Source organism: Myotis daubentonii, chromosome X (genome assembly GCF_963259705.1).
Source record: "Myotis daubentonii chromosome X, mMyoDau2.1, whole genome shotgun sequence".
Taxonomy (NCBI): Eukaryota; Metazoa; Chordata; class Mammalia; order Chiroptera; family Vespertilionidae; genus Myotis; species Myotis daubentonii.
Genome location: NC_081861.1, coordinates 11,262,129 through 11,284,746, shown reverse-complemented (window position 1 = coordinate 11,284,746; position 22,618 = coordinate 11,262,129). Strand labels below are relative to the sequence as shown.

At 50.0% G+C, this 22,618-nt stretch overlaps 1 protein-coding gene across 1 annotated transcript; it reads left to right on the top strand.

Moving 5' to 3' along the window:
- Positions 1-10,207: 10,207 nt before the first annotated feature.
- Positions 10,208-22,405, top strand: ZFP92 (ZFP92 zinc finger protein). The gene is made up of 5 exons (XM_059679173.1): positions 10,208-10,626; positions 15,979-16,029; positions 16,257-16,383; positions 17,706-17,807; positions 18,138-22,405. Exons 2-5 carry the CDS (start codon positions 15,997-15,999, stop codon positions 19,409-19,411), a joined length of 1,536 nt encoding a protein of 511 aa, XP_059535156.1. The 5' UTR covers positions 10,208-10,626; positions 15,979-15,996; the 3' UTR covers positions 19,412-22,405.
- The last annotated feature ends 213 nt before the right edge of the window (positions 22,406-22,618 follow it).

Below are 22,618 nucleotides of genomic sequence, written 5' to 3'. Positions count from 1 at the left end.
TCCAAAACCCAAATAGCCTCAGCAACAATGAGAAAGAAGAACAAAGTTGGAAGGATCACAATACTGGATATTAAACTATACTACAAAACCATTATAATCAAAATAGCCTAGTACTGGCACAAGAACAAGTATTTAGATCAATGGAACAGAACAGAGGCCCCAGAAATCAACCCATATCAATATGGACAGTTAATATTTGACAAAGGAAGCAAAAGAGTACAATGGAATAAAGATAGTCTCTTCAATAAATGGTGCTGGGAAAATTGGACAGGCACAGACAAAAAAAACTGAAATTAGACCACCAACTTACACCATACACAAGAATATTCAAAATGGATAAAATCACAAAAATCCTAGAAAACATAGGCAGCAAAACCTCAGACACCTCACATAGCAGTTTTTTTCACCAATACATCTCCTAGGGCAAGAGAAACAAAGGAAAAAAAAAATAAATGGGACTACATCAAACTAAAAAGCTTCTGCACAGCAAAAGAAGCCATCAACCAAATGAAAAGGGAATCCACTTATGGACAACATATTCACCAATGATATATCTGATAAGTGGTTAATTTCCAAAATATATAATGAACTCATACAACTCAACACCAAGAAGACAAACAATCCAATTTAAAAATGGGCAAAGGAGGCTCACCAAGAAGCAAAGAGAGAGGACCCAAATAAACAAAATCAGAAATGAAGGAAGTGAAATAACAACAGCCCCCCACAGAAATACAAAGGATTGTTAAAAATTACTACGGACAACTCTGTTCTAACAAACTAAACAACCTGGAAGAAATGGACATATTCCTAGAAAAATACAACCTTCCAAAACTCAATCAGGAAGATACTAAAAATCTCAATAGGCTGATAACTATGGAAGAAATTGAAGCAGTCATCAAAAAGCTTCCATAAACAAAAGCCCAGGGCCAGATGGCTTCACAGGGGAGTTTTACCAAACATTCAAGGAAGAACTAAAACCTATCCTCCTCAGACTACTACAAAAAATTCAAGAGGAAGGAACACTTCCAAGCTCATTCTATGAAGCCAGCATCACCCTAATACCAAAACCAGGTAAAGACAACACAATGAAAGAGAATTACAGGCCAATATCCCTCATGAACATAGATGCCAAAATGCTCAACAAAATCTTAGCAAATCGGATCCAGCAGTATATCAGAAAGATCATACACCATGACCAAGTAGGATTTATCCCAGGGATGCAAGGATGGTACAATATCCGCAAATCAATAAACGTGATACATCACATAAACAAATTGAGAGAAAAAAAACCACATAGTCATATCAATTGACGCAGAGAAAGTATTTGACAAAATCCAACACCCTTTCTTGATAAAAACGCTCAGCAAGATGGGAACAGAAAAATCATACCTCAACATAATAAAAGCCATATATGACAAACCCACAGCCAACATCATACTCAATGGACAAAAACTAAAACCATTTCCCCTAAGAACAGGAACAAGACAGGGATGCCCACTCTCACCACTCCTGTTTGACATGGTACTTAAAGTATTAGCCATTGCGATCAGACAAGAGGAAGAAATAAAAGGCATCCAAATTGGAAAAGAAGAAGTAAAACTGTCCTTATTCACAGATGACATGATATTATACATAGATAACCCTAAAGACTCCATCAAAATATTATTAAACTTAATAAATGAATTCGGCAATGTAGCAGGATACAAAATTAATGCCAAGAAATCTATGGCATTTCTATACACCAATAATGAACTTACAGAAAGAGAGACTAAAAAAGCAATCCCATTTACCATCGCACCAAAAAATTTAAGATACCTAGGAATAAACTTAACTAAGGAGGTAAAAGACCTATACGCAGAAAACTACAGGACACTAAAAAAGGAGATGGAGGAAGACATAAACAGATGGAAGAACACACCGTGTTCATGGATTGGTAGAATCAACATCATCAAGATGTCCATACTACCCAAAGCAATCTATAGATTCAGTGCACGCCCCATTAAAATACCAACGGCATATTTCACAGACCTAGGACGAACTCTCCAAAAATTCATCTGGAATAAAAATAGACCCCAAATAGCTGCAGCGATCCTGAGAAAGAAGAACAAAGTAGGTGGTATCTAAATACCAGATATCAAGCTGTATTACAAAGCCACTGTTCTCAAAACAGCCTGGTATTGGCACAAGAACAGACATATAGATGAATGGAATAGAATAGAGACCCCCAAAATCGGCCCAAACCACTATGCTCAATTAATATTCAACAAGGAGGCATGAACATACAATGGAGTCAAGACAGCTTCTTCAATAAATGGTGTTGGGAAAAATGGACAGATATATGCAAGAAAATGAAACTAGAACACCAACTTACACCATACACAAAAATAAACTCAAAATGGATAAAGGAGTTAATCATAGGACGGGAAACCATAAAAATCCTAGAGGAATCCACAGGCAACAAAATCTCAGACATATGCCGAAGCAATTTCTTCACTGATACTGCTCGTAGGGCAATGGAAACTAAAGAGAAAATAAAGAAATGGGACTACATAAAAATAAAAAGCTTTTGCACAGCAAAAGAAACCATCAACAAAACAACAAGAAAGCTCATTGCATGAGAGAACATATTTGCAAATGTTATCACTGATAAGGGTTTAATCTCCAACATTTACAGGGAACTCATACAACTTAACAAAAGGAAGATAAACAACTCAATTAAAAAATGGGCAATGGACCTAAATAGATACTTTTGGAAAGAAGACAGAAGAATGGCCAAAAGACAAATGAAAACATGTTCAAAGTCACTAATCATCTGAGAGATGCAAATCAAAACGACAATACGGTACCATCTCTCTCCTGTCAGAATGGCTATCATCAACAAATCAACAAACAATAAGTGCTGGTGAGGATTTGGAGAAAAAGGAAGGCTCGTGCACTGCTGCTGGGAATGCAGACTGGTGCAGCCACTGTGGAGAACATTATGGAGTTTCCTCAAAAAACTAAAAATGGAACTCCATTTAACCCTGTGATCCCACTTCTAGGAATATATCCCAAGAAACTAGAAACACCAATCAGAAAGGATATATGCACCCCTATGTTCATAGCAGCACAATTCACCATAGGAAAGATTTGGAAACAGCCTAAGTGCCCATCAGCAGATGAGTGGATTAAAGAACTGTGGTACATCTACACAATGGAATACTACACTGAAGTAAAAATTAAGGAGTTCTTAGCATTTGCAACAGCATGGATGGAACTGCAGAGCATTATGCTAAGTGAAATAAGCCAGTTGGAGAAAGATAAATATCACATGATCTCACTCATTTATGGAATATAATGAACAACATAAACTGATGAACAAAAACAGATCCAGAGACAGAGAAGCATCGATCAGATGCTCAAACCTCAGAGGGAAGGTAGGGGAGGGTGGGGGTAAGGGGGAGAGATCAACCAAAGGACTTATATGCATGCACATAAGCCTAACTAATGGACACAGACAACAGGGGGGTAGGGGCATGAGTGGGAGGGGGATGGGGGGTAATGTGGAGATAAGGACACACATGTAATAACTTAATAAAATTTTTTTATTTTTTTAAAATATATTTCTTTATTGGTTTCAGAGAGGAAGGGAGAAGGAGAGAGAGATAGAAATATCAATGATGAAAGAGAATCATTGATCGGCTGCCTCCTGCACACCCCCACTGGGGATTGAGCCCGCAACCCAGGCATGTGCCCTTGGCTGGAATCAAACCCGGGACCCTTCAATCCGTAGGCCGACACTCTATCCACTGAGCCAAGCCGGCTAGGGCAATAAAAAAATGTTTAAAAACTCACACTGAAAAAAAATGGGCAAAGGATCTAAATAGACATGTCTCCAAAGTGGACATACAGATGGCCAACTGACATATGAAAAAATGCTCAATGTCACTAATTATCAGAGCTGCATGAAATAATTTTTTTCTTATTGGGGTTTTATTAAGTCTATTAATCTCTGTCTTTTAACTGGATTGTTTAACCCTTTTACATTTAATGCAGTTATTGATTGGTTTTAATTTACCATTGTACTATTTGTTTTCTATTTGTCTCATATTTTTGTTCTCCCTTCTGTTTCTGACTTCTGTTGCATTCATCATTTTTAAAATTTCTCTTTATTGTTGATGATATTACAGATATCCCCTAGTTTCCTCCATTGCCCCCCTCCACCTGGTTCCTGCCCCACCCCAGGCTTTCACCGTAGTATTGTGTGTGTCCATGGATTATCATATATGCATATAAGTTATTTGGTTATTCTCTGCCTGGGCGTGAAACCCATAAAGGGTTTCTTTTTCTCTTTTTTCAATCCTCACCCAAGGACATTTTCCATTGATTTTTAGAGAGTGGAAGAGAGAGGGAAAGACAGAGAGAAATATAGATGTGAGAGAAAAACATCGATTGGTTGTCACCTGCACATGCACTGGCCACAGTCCTTGACTGGAATCGAACCCGGAACCCCTCAGTCCGCAGGCGCACGCTCTGTCCACTGAGCCAAACGAGCTAGAGTGGGCATAAAATATTTTCTAAGTTCCATTTTGATTTTCTTTGACCCACGCGTTTCCAAATATTTAGAGATATGTTATCATTATAAATTTCAAATAAAATTCAAAATTATTTCAAATTAAATTAATTTCAAATAAGAGAATTTATTAAGTAAAAGTGCAATCTTTTAAAATTTATGGAGACTTTTATGGCCGGGTGTATGGTGTATGTGGGTGAATGTACAAAGCACCTTTGTAAAGAATCTACATTTTTGGTGGAAGCCAAGGCCTAGCCCCTGTCGACACTGCAATCCCCTCGTGGTCTTTTAGATTCCAACTGTAGCGATCCACACCGAACCGCTTCCCTCCTCCCACCCCACCCCCACTGCCAAGTCCATTTTCAATATCCAACCGCCTCCACCAGATCACCTGCTCCCCACCAGCCAGGGGGCTCCTCTCCCACCCTCAGCCAGTGGCTCTATCTTGCAGCCCATTCCCTCTGGACGCAGGGGGCGCCACTGTCTGCCGCCCTGCGAAGCGCCCTCCCGCGCTGTGCCCTGCCCCGAGCCGGGTGATGGCGCTCGCCTTTAGCAAAGCGCCCCCAGTTTCTTAGACGTTAGCCTTCCTCTCTGGCCTCCTCACAACCGGGAGCCCTCCCCGCCCCAGCCCTCACATTGGTCCCCGTCCCCTCCCGTGTTTTCCACACCGGCAGCCAGTCCTCCTCTCCTGTGGTCCCAGAAGCAGGGCGCCATCTGAGTTCACGACATCCGTACCTACATCTGCTAGGACTCTAAGCGATCCCGTCTAGCCTTCCTTCACCAGCAAGCCCCTCCCTCCCCGCCCCCCGCCTCGCAGCGCTGAAGCCTGGAGCGCGCGCCCCCTCCCCCCACCCCCCACCGGTCAGATCCGTTGGAGCTGGAAGCCCGCCCATGGCTGCTCTCTACACCGGGGGCAGGAGCAGCCCTCCTAGTCTGGCGGCCCGTGTTCTCCCTTCCGCCCCTCTCACACGCAGCGCGGAAGCCCCCCCCCCCCCTCGCGAGGGTCCCCCTGATTGCCCCACCTTGGCCACTAGCCCTCTCTTCACCCCCACAGTAAGCTTTAATCTTCCCCTCACGTCGGGGCACCAGGAGCCAGCCTGCCTGCCCCACACCCACCCATCCGCAGCCAGCAGGCCTTCTTTGGTAGAGGCCCCAACGCCGGCCCCCCGCCGCTCCACTCCGTAGTCCTCAAAGCACAGTCATTGCCCCCCACTCCAGCACTGGGGAGGCCTTCCTTCCACAACCCCTCCTCCAACCGCTCGGTCCGCTTAGCCATTAACACCACTCACCGCCTCCCCACGCCAGAGCGCCGCCATCTACCCGCCTCCACTCACCGCCTCCCCACGCCAGAGCGCCGCCATCTACCCGCCTCCACTCACCGCCTCCCCACGCCAGAGCGCCGCCATCTACCCGCCTAGCAAGCCGGCGGCACCCACCCTGTGGACCCCCTACTGGGAATCCTGCCGTCAGCCCCCCTCGGGCCGCTCCTGGTTCCTGCTCCTATGTACCCCGACGTGTTAGCCCTCCTCTCTGACCCCCTTATCCAGGGGCCCAACCCCAGTTTCGGCTCGAGCCCCCCCCCCCCAACTCCCTGCCCCGGGGGCCTTACTCTCTGTGGACGACTCAGGAGCTGGAGAGCTCACCTCTCCTGGGCAGCCAGGAGCCAAGGGGCGGCGTCTCCCAAGTTCTCCCGTCTTAAGATCTCGAGAGCTTCCCAGAAAGTTCTAGGTGTTTGGATTCAGGGCAACTGATTGGATCCGAAAAAGCACGTGATGGGGGCAATATGTTACAGATATGTAACAGTAACATATCGGCGGGGGGCGGGGGGCGGGGAAGGGGGAGAATGAAGCTTGATATACCAAGTCTTGAAATTCTGAAAACAACAAGTACACCCATTGGCCCTCCATGGACAAAATGGCCTACGTACGAACAAGATGGAGAAGCTGGCGGAGTAAACTTGCAAATGGAGAGCCCGTTGTGGCAAATGGGGAAATTTTTCTTCATAGTTTGTTTTCTACTGTGGTTGAAAATGTCATAAGACATATTTTTACGGACTTCTTGTCTAGTTGTCTCCAACTTTTGTTTTATATATTTTAAGCTTATTGTTATAAAGCACAAATACATTTATAAACTCGATGTGTTCCTGATTAATACATATGTCATTATTACCTTTTATAGTGGATCCCCAACTGGGAATCCTGCCTTCGCCTCCCCCCCCCCCATTACTTTAATAGTCCTTTTCTTTAAATTTGTTTTGCTTAGTATTAATGTAGCCATTTCCACGGTCTTATGCTTACTTTTTGCATGGTATATAATTTTGGATCCTCTTACTATCAACTCATCTGAGTCTTTATTTTTAAATTGCATCTCTTGTAGACAGCAAAATATTTGCCCTTTTCCTCATGCTGACAATCTGTACCTTTTAATTGGAGTTCATGACCCATTAACAGAGTGTAATTTTTATATGGTTAAATTTAGATTTATCCTTTTATTGTCTTAGTCCATATAGGCAGCTATAATAAAATACAGTAAAACCTCCATATAATGGATTAATTCAGGCGAAGGGGTGTCCATTAAAGCTGAAAGTTCATTATATAATAAAGTAGGTTTTCTGAATGCATGTTAAAAATTTGACAAATTAGTTTATCTGTTTTTACTTATGCAGACACGTTTGTGTAATGAAAATTAAGTATTTATGAAAAGTTTAATATCACAAAAAAGTTTCCTATATGTATTACTGTAATTTTAAGTTTATATTGAATAGGTCTAGTAGATGCCTGCATTCACCAGTCATCGAGATCAACCAAATGCACACAGCTAGGGCCCGGCTTAGAGCAGGCTCGAACATAAGCCCGCACCAGTTAAAACTGCTGCAGAAAATCACACCATCGACAACAGAGTCAGTTACCGCTGGAGATGCGGTGTGATCACGAGCTAATCATTCTCCGGACGGACATTGTTTACCAGTGGTGACTCTTGGATTTAAGTATGTAGACTAGAGTGGTAGATATGTAATATTTATTTATGTCAGCGAGATTATTAGTGTTGTTTTTTTCTCCTGGGATCCCCAATACACGTATCAGACCTTTTTATATTGTCCCACAACTCACCGACGTTCTGTTCTGTTGGTTTTTCTTAAATCTTTTTTCCTCTCAGTTTCTCAGAATGGATCATTTCGATTGATGTATGTTTCACTAAGTAGTATGAAGCCTCTAACATTCATACTATTAAGAAACACCAACGTTAACAGAATGGACTAAGAGGAGCCAAAAAAGGACTTGGCTCAGATGCTTCCCTCCTGAGCAAGGGGCTTCCTTGCCCCAGACCCCTTATCCAGGCCCCTTCTCCACTGGGGTCCAGCGTACCTGCTGCAGAGTGGCTGAATCTGGGCTCGCTGTCCTCAGGGAGCCGTTCCTGCCTGCAGCGATGAGGCCAATTCTCTCAAAGAAGGTCCTGAGCATCCGGCCACAATAAAGGGAGGTGGACGGGGAGAGATGGCCCTGTGTGGATAGCAGCTGACTGGTGTGTCCACAGACTTTCGTTGTATTACTCTGTCTAGGCTGGCTGGGCATGTGTTTGAAATTCTTTTTTTTTAACAAAATATTGAAAACAATCCAGTAGGGAAATTTCTTTCCCTATCCAATTGTGGGTTTATCAGTATTTCTTCATTAGTCTATCACTTTGGCTGACTGTAGTAATGTTCCCACCAGCCATAGGGTAACTCCCAAACGGTTAAGACAATTGTGCATTGTCTCCCCGCCTTTATTTTTATAGCCCTATTACAACTACATATTCAGAGCACAAGGTCACTCCCACTGCAGTGGATGTGGAGTACACTCCCGGAGCCCCCCTCCCGGCCTGCTCTCACTCCCCTCCTTTGGTAAAGCTTGGATGCCAATGCTGTCTAGGAATTGCCCAAGGCCAAAGGAGCTGCCTCACCCAAGGTCGCTCCCAGCACACATCCAATTACTACCAGCTGATGTGTGTGCAAAGGCCCAGCCCCTTTCTAGAAATTAGCTTGCAAGGGATCTGAGCTCAGCCCATTCCCTCTTGTATGAGTTTTCTCGGACTGCTGCAATAAATTACCAAAAACCAGATAGCTTAAAACAACAGGAATTTATTTCCTCACGGCTCTGGAAGCCAGAAACCCAAAATTAAGGTGTCAGCAGAGCTGCGCTACCTCCAATGGCTCTAGAAGAGGTCTCACATGGCTTTCTTCCGTGTCTATGTCTTTCTTCTGTCTCTTCTATTTTTTAAAATATATTCTTATTGATTTCAGAGAGGAAGGGAGAGGGAGAGAGAGAAACATCAATGATGAGAATCATTGATGGGTTGCCTCCTGCATGCCCCCCACTGGGGATCAAGCCCGAAACCCAGGCATGTGCCCTGATCGAGAATGGAACCATGACCTCCTGGTTCATAGGTCAGCGCTCAACCACTGAGCCACACCTGCCAGGCTCTTCTGTCTCTTTTTAAGACATTTGTCATTGTATTTAGGGCCCACCTGGATATCCCAGCATGACTTCATCTCAAGATTCTTAACTTCATCACAAAGACCCTTTTTCTGAAAAAGGTCACATTCACAGGTTTTGGAAGTTAGGGTGCACACATATCTTTTGAGGGGCCACCATTCTCCCCACTACATTTTGAGAGCTCAGGCTCACGCCTGCCCAGCCAGCGCCCCCACACCCCCCGCCCCAGTGAGAGGACAAGACTGGGCAGCAGGGTCCACAGACAAGGGCCACAAGTGGTCTCCCTGCCTCTGCTCCAGGGAAATGCCCCGAGCCCTGCTCCCCACAGCTAGAAGCACTCTAAGTGGGTGTCTCGGGTCTCCCCCTAAGCGAGGGGGCTGCTGAGGGCTTCTCCCTGAGGCCCAGGTTCTCCTTGTTTTGTAATGAGAAGCAGAGAGGAGCCCAGCTCCTGCTCAGTTCCCAGTGGCCTGGGGCTGGGGGAGGGGCGGACCATGCAGAGTGCCTGGTTTTCCTGGCTGCTTTTCTCTGACAGCCTTTTTCAGATTCCCAACTTTTCGGAAACTCATCATTGCCAAGACAGCACGTGTCCCCAGTCAGCCCTGGATTTCAGTCCTGGTTCTGCCACGTGGGTAAATAGGCACCCAAATGCCTACTCTGCAGACCAGCTTGAAGGCTTGCGGGTCACATGGGGGACCTGAGGGAAAGAAGTTGAATCCAGCAGCTCTTCACTCCCTGCTCTCATCCTCTCTCAGCCCTCCACCTGCCTGCACACGGCCCTCCCCCAAACCCTCTCGCTGCCCCTCACTTTCTCATCTCTGCCCTCCTGGCTCAAGTGGTTTGGTCTCTCTGCTGCTAGCTGCCCTACAAGGGCGAGGGGGGGGAGGGTCGGTAGATCCCAGATGGAGGGGTTGATAACTGGATGGACGTAAAGCCCATGTTGCCCCTCCTGTCCCCTTCGGGGGGTGTGGTGGATCGAACACTGAGACCAGAGCCCTAGAAGCATCCGGACCCGGACTCTGAGCAGAAGTGCTCCAGGGTCCGCCGGGAGCCAAGACAGAACCCCGGCGGGGCGCGCCGGGGCGGGCGCTGGCCGGGCCGCCCTCCTGCCGCGCCGCGCATGCTCCGTGCCCCCCCTTTTCCCACGCCGCCACCGCCCCCGCCCAACCCGCTCCGTGCCCGAACGTTGGTGCTGGATGGACAGACAGACTGACGACGGCAGTGCAGAACGCACCTCCCGAGCGGTGACAGAGGACGAGGCCCAAAACCTTCCCGGAGCCCCGCCGCCTCCTGGGGGCTGCCCCCGGAGGGCTTCTCGGAGGCGGCGGCCTCGGCTTTGGTCCTGCTGGGGCGCCAGGTAGGGGCGGGGCCCCATCTCCGCAAGTGGCGAGGGGGTGAGGGAGCTGCTGCTGCAGCAGCGGCAGCAGCGGCCGTCGGGACGCCCTGGGAAGCGGCGAGCTCTGAGAGCTGGCGGCCGGCCCTCGGGGCTACCCCCTTCCTGGGCGCCCCAGAAAGGCAGCCGGGTTTCCCAGTGTGTGTCCACTGACTGCGGTCCGCCACCGATCCGGGGGCCGGCAAGAGCGCATCCCGTCGCCCAGCCGCCTGGTAAGTTTGGACTGTTCGCCTCTTCATGTGGGAGCACCGTGCAGGCTGGCACAGCGACCCTGGTCGCAGCACTCCTGCCGGGGGCACCCGGCGAAGCGTCCACAGGCACAGGGCTGGGGGTTGTGCCCTTTGGTGGTGTGGGGGGATGGCGGTGAAGCGCCCCCCGCCCCGGAAGGCTTAAGAAGAGGAAGCTCAGGGCAGGGTCGAGGCCCTCAAGGGCAGGAGAGGGACCGAACTGAACAGCTGGGACTGTGCGGGGAATTGTGCAGGGCTGCCCTGCAGGGCCAGTTCTCACAAATCCCCTCCGAGCTCCCATTGTGGGCCAGGTTGCTGCGGGCATTGGGGGTACATCTGGGAGCGAATTTGCTTCAACTCCCTCCCTGCTCAGTGGGTCCAGTTTTAGTGGCAGGGCACAGACAATGAAAGGTAATGGTTTCAAATGAAGAATAATAAAGTATGCTAAATGGTGGGAAGTGCCAAGGGAAAAAATAGAGCAGAGGAAGGGAGGGGAGGTGTGGGATTGCATGTTTAAGTAGTGTGGTTAAAAGGCAACATTTCTGAAAAACTTAAAGGAAATGAGCGAGCCTACCAGGCAGAGGGAACAGCCAGTGCAAAGGCCCTGAGGCAGGAGTGTCCTGGTGAGTAGGAAGAAGAGTTCAGGGGCCACTGTGACTGAAGCAGGGGGAAGCAAGGATGTGGGAGGAGGGGGGAGAGAGGTCAGGAAGGGCCGTGGGTTTACTCTGAGTGAGACAGGCACTTCAGGGAGGGTGCTAAGCAGGGAAGGGCAGAACCTCACTAGGAGGTGGCTCTCTTTATGTCCAGCCCAGCCTCTACCCCTGAGGCCAGGGCCTGGAGACACCAGTTGCACGGTTGTTCCTCAGAGGGCGTTGCTGGGCCAGGCCGCCTGGAGGCCCCTGGGCTGACCTATGGCAGCTTTCAGCCTAGACCTGGGCCCTGGACTGAGGCTGGCCTTCCCAGGCTCTGGGTCTTCCAGATTTTCCACCAGGTGGGTGGCAGGTGATGTGCGCTTCAGGGAAGGCTGCTGGGGCCAAGGGAAGGCTGTTGGGTCTTGAATCACTAGACCCCAGAGGAAGTCCCACCAGTATGGAAGAAGACCGGGTGCAGTGTCCCGGGTGTCCTCCCTTGTGGATGACCCCTCCTCCCCCCACCCCCGCCCAGTTCCTGATCCAGCCTGAGTGGTGGGACTGCTGACTGCCTTTCCAGTTGTTTGTTTGTTTTCTGTTTTCTTTTTCTGGGGAAATAGCCCCATCTCGTGGTCTTCCAAAGGCATCAGCACCCAAGCCCACTGGCCACCCCTCCCGCTTTGGGCTTTGGAGCCAGCTTCACTTCGCCCCCTGCACTCCTCCCCTCCCCCCTCGGGGTGAGCAGGTGGCTCCTCATTCTCAGCTTTTCCTCTGCCAGGATCAGTGAAGGGGTGGGAGTCTGCCCCCTTCTTGGGGGCAAACCAGCCCAGGAGGAGGCTGGCAGGGCCTTCCTGGCTTCTGGCCCAGGGCACTGCTGTCCGATGGACCCTCCCCTGCATCCCAGTGCCAGGTTTCAGGAAAGCTGAGCTTCGGGGTCCAGAATCATCTTTCAGTTTCTCCTCTATTCTGGTGGCCCAAGGTCAAAGGGTCTTAGGAGAAGCTGCTCTCCAGCTCCACAGGCTCCTTCTAGATTGTTCCTTATGCACGTGCTAGGGAGTGTCATCCCATTCCCACCTGGAGGGTTACTTGGAATTATAGTCTGTGAGGAAAGGGCTTGGCGTGTCTTTCCTTCCAGGATTTGGAAGTGTGCTGACTTTGGGGGTCTAGGTCTCAAACATAGACACTGTTGCATGTGACCACTCATCGTGGCTGGCACCTCCCAGTGCGCCTTGTGGTGTTGAACTTGAATGTTGGTCTCCATCTACAGGTGAGCCTGTCATGCTGTTTCTCTCAGGCGGTCACAGCTCAATGGCTGTTTCTCCACTGGGGGCTTGGACCCCAGTATGTCTTGGAGCAGGAGACCGTAGATATCGCCTCTTCCTTTAGACTTTTCTGTTTTCCAAGATGGACCATGACCTGGCGTTACAGCCGTGGGAGAGAGAAAAGAAGCAAGTGCTGTTCTTCAAAATAATGTGCTGCTGGTCTGGAAAGCCCGGATGTTCCCACTAGTCTCCACCATACACCTTTATAGCTCGTTATGTCCCCCCAGTGACTGACGGGGTGTCAGAATGAAATGTGACGTGTGGACATCAGCATGATTACTCGACAGCCACACCTCTTGACCCCCCTTTTTTATTGAGATGAGATTTGCATAAAACAAAATTGACCATTCTAAAGCGAGTAATTCAGCGGCATTAAGTACATTAACAATGTTGTGCAACCATCACCGCTGTCTTGTTCCAGAACATTTTCATCACCCATGGAGAAAACCCTATACCCACAAAGCAGTCACACACACACACACACACACACACACACACACCGCTCCTCCCCACCCCCACCCCCACACACACACCCGCACACCTCATGCCCACCGATCTGCTCTCTGACTCTGGATTTTCCTATTCTGCACATGTCATATGTTAGTTTTCAAAAAATATCTTTTTATTGATTTTTGTTTTTTAGAGAGAGAGAGAGAAACATCAATCAGCTGCCTCCACTATGCACCCAGACTAGGAATTGATCCTGGAACCTGGGCATGTGCCCTGACCTGGAATCAAACCGGCAACCCTTCCGAGCACAGGATGCTGCTCACCCAAGTGGGCCACACCTACCAAGGCCATGTCATATTTTTAAAGATAAGATTATTTTTTGATGGCAGGTCACAAGACAGTGACACCTAGAGAGATGAAAGGCAGAACTCTTTCTTACAACTCAAAGGAGAGGAGGCTGCCACATGCGGGTGCATCGGGGTAGCATGCTAGTTTCCACGGGGTCCCTCTGGGCATAGGGGCTGTCCCTAGTTTTCTCATACTGACCCCTGAGTGTGGGAGCCCAATAAGGGGGTGAGGACATGTTTAGTGGCCCCAGAGAGAGGGCCCCATGATGAGGGAGGTAGCTGGGATGGGAGCTCAACAAACTGCCCATGAAGAGCAGAGAAAAGGGGGTTTTCAGTCATAAGTTCCAAACTAGGGCAAGACAGCTCTTGTGAAATTTTGTATTACATCATATAAATGGAATCATACCATCTGTGGCCTATTGTGTGTCTGGCTTTTGTCACTGAGCATAATGTCTCCAAGGTTCGCCCGCATTGTAGCATGTATCGGCATCTCATTCCTCTTTATGGCCAAGTAATATTCCATTGTGGGTACGACCACATTTGTTTCATCCGTTAACATTCGTCAGACGGTGGATATTGGGTTGTTTCTACCTGTTGCCGCTCTGGTGAATCACGCTGCTAGGAACATTCATGTACAGGCTTTTATTTGCACACCTGTTTGCAGTTCTTTTGAGTATATGTCCAGGAGTGGAATTGCTGGGTCATGCGATAACTGTTTATTTATTGAGGAACCATCAAACTATTTTCCCTTTTAATTTTGAACACCATCGAGCAAACCGACAAGTAGAGAGACTGGTGTAATGAAGCCCAGGCAGTACCCTCCAGCTCCTCTTATTTGCTAGTTTGCTCTTCCCTTTCCTTCCATTCTATTTCCTTCCCAGCATTTGAAAGTAAGTTTACAGGCCATTTTCTCCCAAAATGCTTCAATGTGTATCTCTTTTTTTGTTTGTTAAGCCTCATCTGAAGATATTTTTCCATTGATTTTTTTAGGGAGAGCGGAAGAGAGAGGGAAAGACAGAGAGAAACATCCAAGTGAGAGAAACACATGGATTGGTTGCCTCCTGCCCGGCGCCTGGGAGGAGCTTGTAACCGAGGTACTTGCCCTTGACTGGAATCGACCCCGGGACCCTTCAGTCCGCAGGACAATGCTCTATCCACTGAGCCAAACCAGCTAGGGCCATCTAATGGTTTTTAGCATCCACTCGACCTTAAGGGATTCTGTCTCTCTGATTCATAGAAACTTCTTCATAAGACATATGAGTTTATTTATTCCGGGCCAGTGTTGATTGACAATGTATCACAGGTGATAAGGGACTTTGGGCCAATTTCAATGCTCTGGTGACCCTGTCCCTTTGCCCTCTCTCTTGTTGCACAAACACGCTGTGCTCGCCCACAGCAGCATAAGAAACACTCCAGGCTCAGGCCCACCCACCCACCACCCACAGCCTTGTTCCTCCGCTACTCCGCCCAGGACTTCCACCTTTCAGTCTCCAGTTGGGTGGAAACAACATCCTTAGAGCAAACTTTCTTCTTCTGGCTTTGAGAACTGATGTGGAGAAAGAAATCTGGTTCCATCCACTTTGTCAGTGACACGCTTTTCCTGCCCTTAATGTGAGCCCGGGCTCCTTCCTGTCCCCCGGGGGTGAGGGGGGAAGGGGGAGAGGGGAGGATGGGGGAGGCCCCAGCATGGCCTCACGTTCTGCAAACTCCCCACCACCACCACCACCACTGCCAGCCAGTTTTCAGCACCATGAACGCTGAACTCAGGCCTATCTGAAGGCTGGATATGGGCCATGCCCTTGATCTGCTGTTCTCCTTACTCCAACCTTCATCTTTTGGCCTAAAAGTTACTTCTTCAGAAAGCACCCCTCCCCCCACCCCTTCCCCCCCCCCCCCCCGCAATCGTGGGTCCCTTCATTGTGCAGCTCACCAGCCTGGTCTTTCTCTTCCCCTTGAGAGAAAGTTTGTTTGCAGGTGGAGGCGGTATGTTTAGAGATTTTTTTTTTCAGAACCCTGACCTAAGGGGAAAGGGGGTTGGCGGCAGAGCTTCTAGGGATTGCTGGAAAGTTGGGGTCAGGGGTACTGCCCACATGAGAAAAGGGCCAAGAGAAGAAAGAAATGAGAAAAATAAAGGAAAGAAGAGCCCGGCTGGCATGGCTCAGTGGTTGAGCATCAACCTATGAACCAGGAGATCTGGGTTCGATTCTCGGTTAGGCCGCACGCCCGGGTTGGGGGCTTGATCCCCAGTGGGGGACATACAGGAGGCAGCCCATCAGTGAATCTTTCTCATCATTGATGTTTCTATCTCTCCCCTCCTCTCTGAAATCACTAAAATTATATTTTTAAAAAGAAACACTCCCTTGAAAGCCTAGTTTGGGCTGCTGGCCAGAGGGAGGAGTAAATCCGTGTCTGTGGCCCACTGTGCAGGTGAGGAGAGGGGACAGAAGCTCAGTTTGGTTAAGTGTTATGGGTTGAATCGTGTCCCCTGAAAAGATATGTTGAAATCTTGTCCCCAGGGGCTGGAATGGATGGGCTGTACTGGAGTAGGGTGGGCCTCCTCTCACACCTACCTCTTTCTACTTCCCTTAGCTTCTCCCTGCCTCTGCCATGGCAGCCATTCTCCTAACGACCAGAGCCAAGGTGAGTGGGTCTCCCAGCTGCGGGCTGCCCCTCGCCCCAGCATCTCCCCTTCACGGTCTCCACCTGCCACCTCCTCGTGTCCCAGCCTCACAACTGTTGCAACTCCGAGCCTCCCCCGGCTGCTGCACTCCCCAGTACCGCCCTTATCCCATCTTTAGTTGCTCCCACCTCATCCTGGGCCCCAAGAGGGTGAATTTCCCTGCAGTCACAGGAATGGCTTGTTTTAGGTGCCAGTATCTTTTGAGGACGTGTCCGTGCACTTCAGCAAGACAGAATGGAAGCTTCTGGATCTCAAACAAAGGATCCTCTACAAGCAAGTGATGCTGGAGAACTACCGCCATTTAGTGTCACTGGGTAAGGACCCCACATACCCAGTGCCTCCTGCTTTGTCTCTAAACTCCCTTTCTTTCTTTCTTTCTTTCTTTCTTTCTTTCTTTCTTTCTTTCTTTCTTTCTTTCTTTCTTTCTTTTTTTAACATATTTTTATTGATTTCAGAAAGGAAGGGAGCGGAAGAGGGAGATAGAAACATCAATGATGAGAGAGAATTATTGATCAGCTGCCTCCTGCATGCCCCACACTGGGGATTGAGCCTGCAACCCGGGCATGTGCCCTGATAGAGAATCGAACCATAACCTCCTGGTTCATGGGTCGATGCTCAAACACTAAGCCATGCCAGCCGGGCTGAACTCAGTTTATTTTTGAGTTTCTTTGCTGGTTGGTTACTGTAAGGCCAAAAATAAATGCATTTCCCCATCAGATCCATAATCCATTGCAGCCCAGCTTTTTGTCTCAACAGGGCAGTTTTTAGCTCAATGGTTTGGACCTGTGAATGTTTTGGGTTAATGTGTGCCCTCCCTCATCAAACTTATTTTGCATATAAACTCTGGTTAACGAAACTTCTTCTACCCAAAAGATGGTGCAAATTACCCTATGCCCTACTGGAGACTTAATTCACTTTTACCAAGGTTGCATTTCACATTTGTTTCTTGTTAGAATTTAGCAGCATCAAGCCACAGAGGGCCCAGGACATGGAGGCCCAGGCCAAGGCATGTAGACGCTGGGGTGGGAGCTGGGGCATACTCCCCTGCTGCATCCCGCTGCCTTTGGGGCTGCAGTGGACCCCCTTGCTCCAATTTTTCTTTTAGAGTCAACAGATTTCACCTCTGTGATTTGCCCGCACCAAGGGAGACTAGCTTCTTCCCCTGGGTTCTTTCTGACCCTTCCCAGGAAGATCTGGGCTTCCCAGGGGAGTTCAGGAATCCTCAGCTGAGTTTGGCATAAGGAACTGAGACATCTGCTCTGTCTGATGGTGATTCAAAGGGCAAAAGGGGTGCAGGCAGCCCCTTGGCTCTGTTCACTTCCTGATACTCCCTCAGGCCTTGACCCCGGTGGATCCCTGCTCTAGCCCTTTGGCTATGCCTCGGGGTATCCACACACACAGAGGCTCCCACAAGCCTGCTGCTCTCCACGAGGCCAAATAATAACATCTTTATCCTCGTCGCCCAAATTGCCATCTACTATAGATCCCCTGTGCCTGCCTGGCCCCTGTAGACTTAGAGGCCCTTGCTTCGTGAGTGGGACTCTGCCCTTTCTCTGGACCCTTCCAGTGGCACTTTTTGGAGAGTTCTTTGTTCTCTGTTCCTGAAGACACTGATTCACTTCATTTCCGTGCACAGGATTTTCATCCTCCAAGCCTCACCTGGTCTCCCTGCTGGAGCGAGGGGAATGGCCCTGGGTAACAGACAGCCGGACAAGGGCTGCCGTAGGAACACAGGCAGGTGAGTAAAAGGTGGTCGGCCAGCTTGCCTGAGACATTTGCATAGAGCAGCGGCCAGTGGAGGGTGGCACAGTCACTTTGGGTGGGGAACTCTCTTTTGTGGCAGATTTAAATGCCCCAAGGAGTCCCCCACTATGGAGGCACCAGATGAAGGGAGCACCTCCTGCTGTCTCACCCCATTTCCTCCCTTCTCACTTTCCTGTCTCTCTGCCCAAGTCCATCTCTTGGTTCATCTCTTCTCAGCCTTGGCATGAGGGTGAGGGTGAAGAAAAAACCCTCAATAGAGATCCAGGGAGGGAGCAACACCGGTTGGTGCCCTCTGTCTTTACAGATGAAAGGATCAAGAGCAAGGCATTGAGTTCCAAGAAGAAACATTGTCCAAAAGAATGCGCAGGTGGCAGCAAGGGCCAGGGAGCCAGGCTGCTGGAGGAGACACCTGAGCAGACACAGAAACATGTTCATTCTCCAGAGACAGGTTCCAGCAGGGGTGACCATCACAGGGAGAAAGGCCAAGGCAGTTCCTCGGGGGCTGGAAGAGAGCCAGTGCAGAGAAGCAACCACAGCGTCAGGCAGGTTTCAGTGTCAAGGCCACAGAGTTCCAAAGGCGCAGAGAAGCGGTACCTGTGTCAGCAGTGTGGGAAATCCTTCAGCCGGAGCTCCAACCTCATCAAACACCGCATCATCCACAGTGGCGAGAAGCCCTACGAGTGCTCAGAGTGTGGGAAACTCTTTCGACGCAGCTTCGCCCTCCTGGAGCACCAACGCATCCACAGCGGCGAGAAGCCCTTCGAATGCAATGAGTGCGGGAAGACCTTTACGCGCAGCTCCAACCTCATCAAGCACCAAATTATCCACAGCGGCGAGAAGCCCTTCAAGTGCTCAGAGTGTGGGAAACTCTTCCGGCGCAGCTTCGCCCTCCTGGAGCATGAGCGCATCCACAGCGGCGAGCGGCCCTATGAGTGCAATGAGTGCGGGAAGTCCTTCAGCAGGAGCTCTAACCTCATTGAGCACCAGCGAACCCACAGTGGCGAGAAGCCCTACAAGTGCAGCAAGTGTCCAAAAGCTTTCAAGGGCATCTCCCAGCTCATTCATCACCAGCGCATCCACAGCAGGGAAAAGTCATTCCAGTGCAAGGAGTGTGGAAAGGCCTTCCGGGGGCGCTCGGGCCTCAGTCAGCATCGTCGGGTACACAGTGGTGAGAAGCCCTACGAATGCAGCGACTGTGGGAAGACCTTCGGCAGACGATCCAACCTCTTCAAGCACCAGGCGGTTCACAGGGAAGAGAGGCCCCACAAGTGTCAAGACTGCAAGAAGGTGTTCCGGAGCAGCTTAGACCTCCTGGAGCACCGACAGGCGCACGAATGCCGGAAGGCCTGCAGCAAGAGCGAGGAGAAGCCTTGCACATGTGGCGAGTGTGACAAATGTGACAAGGCCTTGAAGGGAAAGTTGCAGAAAACTCGCCATGGAAAGAAGACTTCGGAGGACAGCGACAATGAAAAAGAGCCAGTCTCCTTGGCCCTCAAAAGTGCCCCTGCAGAGCCCCACCCTGAAGATGAGAAACAGGGGACAGACTCTGAATGCAAGGCTACCCACAGTGCCATGTGACAGGGTTGTCTCGGGAGGGCTGAGCGTCCTGCTCCCCTCCATTCTGTCATTGATAATGCAGCCTGAGCCCTGGGCTGATGACAGGGTGCCATGAGTGTGCACAGGAGTGCGTGTGTGTGGAGCGGATGTGAGCTGCTGAAAGGGCCCTTGCACACCCATCGGGACTTCATGCTGCAGGAGGACACCTGTGGATGGGGCCACCCCCAGGGCGCAGGCACCTTGAATTCATTCAGTAGAGTAGTCTATTTTCTCTCATCGAGTCATTCACTGCACCCCAAGACTTGTTAGTGTTTCCAGGTAGAAGACACGAAAAGCACTTTAATCCTTGAAGAGCTTATAGATGGAAGGCCCTTGAGGACATTAAAACTCGTGAGCTCTGTAAGTAGGCTGTGGCTCGACTGTGACATCCCCCCAAATTCATCAAGAAATGGTCTGCAAATGGACTCAGACAAATGCTCTCACACACTGCTCACGCCTGCATTGTTAGCCTGGGCTCCGTGGGAAGGCACAGGACACCCTGCTACGGTGCTGACCCGTTCTTTTTCCAGGCCATTTGTCTTTGTGCCTGAAGACTGCAGCCTTCCACAGCTGTCCCCAGCTGCTGCTTCTCAGAGGAGCAGCGCCAGGCCCCATCTTCTCAGAGCTCAGAGCTTGGGAGGTGGGGGGGGGGGGCTCTTGTGGGTGAAGGGCCGGGGCCCTGTGGAGAGGATGAGGCCCAGGGACTCTCAGCTTCTCCTCCCCCAGAGAGTAGCCTTTTTGCACTAGTCCCTCGAAGCAGCAGGCTCCAGGCAAGACATGGCAGCATGGCAACATTTGCCACCGGCTGCCTGGCTACCTTTGGTCTCCTCCCTGCCCACCAGCCCCCCAAGTTTGCCCTATCTGCTGCTTTTCTGCCCTCCCTTCCCCCGCCCAGAGCCCGCCAGCAAAGGCCACCCTGGCTTCTCTGTCCCTCCTTCCCACCCTCAGTGCCTAAAGCTGCCCCCACTCCCCGTACCCAAGCCGCACCCCTTGTGGTTTGTATGCATCAGGAGGAAAGCCAGACGGGTTAGGAATTTGCACAGAGGGTACCCAGCCGTGGTTCTCTCATTAGATCTGTCTTTATAGGACATTTCTGAAAATATTGGAGGCTCGGTTGCTTTGAATGTTTTTGCGTTCAGGACAATGTAAGTTGAAGGTTGAGATTTCTGCCATATGAGAGTGTCAGGGAATCACTCCTGAAATAAGAATCCCACCCCACCCCCAGCCCTCTGAGAAGTACTCAGACAGGAGAAAGGGTCTCACCCTCCCCCCCCCCGCCACGCCTCCCCGAGGCCTGGCACACGGTCAGTGTGGCGGCAAGCCTGGCTACTCTTCTCCCTCCTCCCCCACAGCCCTGTGGAAACAGGGCAGACCCTGCAAATGGCACTTTACTGCAGGCCAGGTGAGGTTCTCAAGGAGAAAGCTCGCACTGGCCAGGGAGGCAGCTGCTGGCAGGCTCTGTCCTGTGCCACCTATGCTGTCCCCGGAGCTGGGCCCAGGAGTTATGCCCCTTGGTGCTCTCGGCCCAGTTTCCCGGTTCGCTTGCCACCTCCTTCCAGCCCCCTTCACTCTCAGGGGCTCTTGTCTGTCACACAGAGCGCCTGAGGGCAGGCAGGTGGTGGATATGCTGGAGTCCCTCTCCGGGCCTCCAAGGAGCATGCGCGTTCCCTGCTAGACAGGGGAGGGTCAAAGACCCATCAGGAGAGTGTGGGAAGACCTGGAAGTCCAGATTCCTTCTGAACATGCTGTTTGGAGATGCAATCGCGAGGACGACTCCAAAAGTGAGAAATATAGGAATAGGTGTAGATGTAGATGTAGATGTAGATGTAGATGTAGGCGTAGGTGTAGGTGTAGGTGTAGGTGTAGGTGTTTTATAGAGATTTATTTAAAGGATTTTACACATCTTTGACTTCTGGAAAGTGCTTGTAACATGCTCTTATCTCATAGCCTCCTTCGCTGCATCCATATCCCCTTGTCCTTTGATTGGCCTCTGCTCTGCGTGTCACATTCATTTTTGTGCTCTAGCACTGGGCTTGGCACTTAGTAAATGTTAGATCGCTGAAGGAGGAACGCACAACGCAAATTGATTTGATCATCCGCACACCAGGTGGCTTAGCCTGGATGGCTCCAGCCCCCGTGACAGGAGTCAGCGGCTTATAAAGGACTTTGGGCGGGCTTTTTCCTGTGCGGAGACTTCTTTATGCATACCCGGAGGGGAGAGAATGGGATGTGGTCACCGCAAGTGAAATGTGGTCTCAGCAAAGGGACTGTCCTTAGTGAAATGACCTGGAAAGCCAGTTCCCGGGGGAGGGGTATCATTTCAATTGCTCGATCAAACCTAACAGTAAGTGCTTGTGGAATGAATATCACCCCCTCAGCACATTGAACTCAGGTTCTAGACCACAGTCAGCCCCAGCATTGCCTAGAGGCAGTTGAAAGTTTGTGCAACATTTGGGTTTTCCAGTAGAAAAAGAAGGATTAGGAACAGTGTCTGGAGTCCATGGAGAGGTCATTGGGAAATATGTTTTTTCTGAGATGCAGACAATCTTTGCTAGGATTCAAGAACCCAGTCCCCACGCATTGCCGGGGACAGTGGCCAGAGCCCTGTGCTTGGGCTCCAGTCTCCTTCAACCACGGCCTGACTGGCATTGGGGCAACAGCTCTCACGTGGTGGGAATCGGGAAGAATGCTTTTGTAAGTGAACAGTTTTGCTCTTACAGGCCAGTCAGTAACCAGCTTTTAATAAAGAAGAGCTGCAACCTAGCCGGTTTGGCTCTGTGGATAGAGCATCGGCCCACGGATGGAAGGGTCACGGGTTCAATTCTGGTGGGTGTGGGAGGCAATGGGTCAATGCATCTCTCACATTGATGTTTCTCTCTCTGTGTCTGTCCCCCTCCCTTTCAATCCCTCTAAAAATCAATGGGGAAAAATACCCTCGGATGAGAATAGGAAAGACAGAAGGGTGGGAGGGAGAGAGAGAGAGACAGAGATGGGGGGAGGAAGGGAGGAAGGAAAGGAGGGAGGGAGGGAGGGAATGAGGGAGGGAGGGAGGGAGGGAGGGAGGGAGGGAGGAAGGAAGAAAGGAAGGAAGGAAGGAAGGAAGGAAGGAAGGAAGGAAGGAAGGAAGGAAGGAAGGGAGAGAGAGAGAGAGAAAGGGGGGAGGGAGGAAAGAAGGAGGGAGAAAGAAAA

What these genes read in the sequence shown, in the direction of transcription:
- ZFP92 (XM_059679173.1), top strand. Translation starts at nt 15,997, where the DNA reads ATGGCAGCCATTCTCCTAACGACCAGAGCCAAG. An exon ending in TCCTAACGACCAGAGCCAAG is followed by an intron (nt 16,030 to 16,256) that starts GTGAGTGGGTCT and finishes GGCTTGTTTTAG; the next exon opens with GTGCCAGTATCTTTTGAGGA. An exon ending in TGCCGTAGGAACACAGGCAG is followed by an intron (nt 17,808 to 18,137) that starts GTGAGTAAAAGG and finishes CTGTCTTTACAG; the next exon opens with ATGAAAGGATCAAGAGCAAG.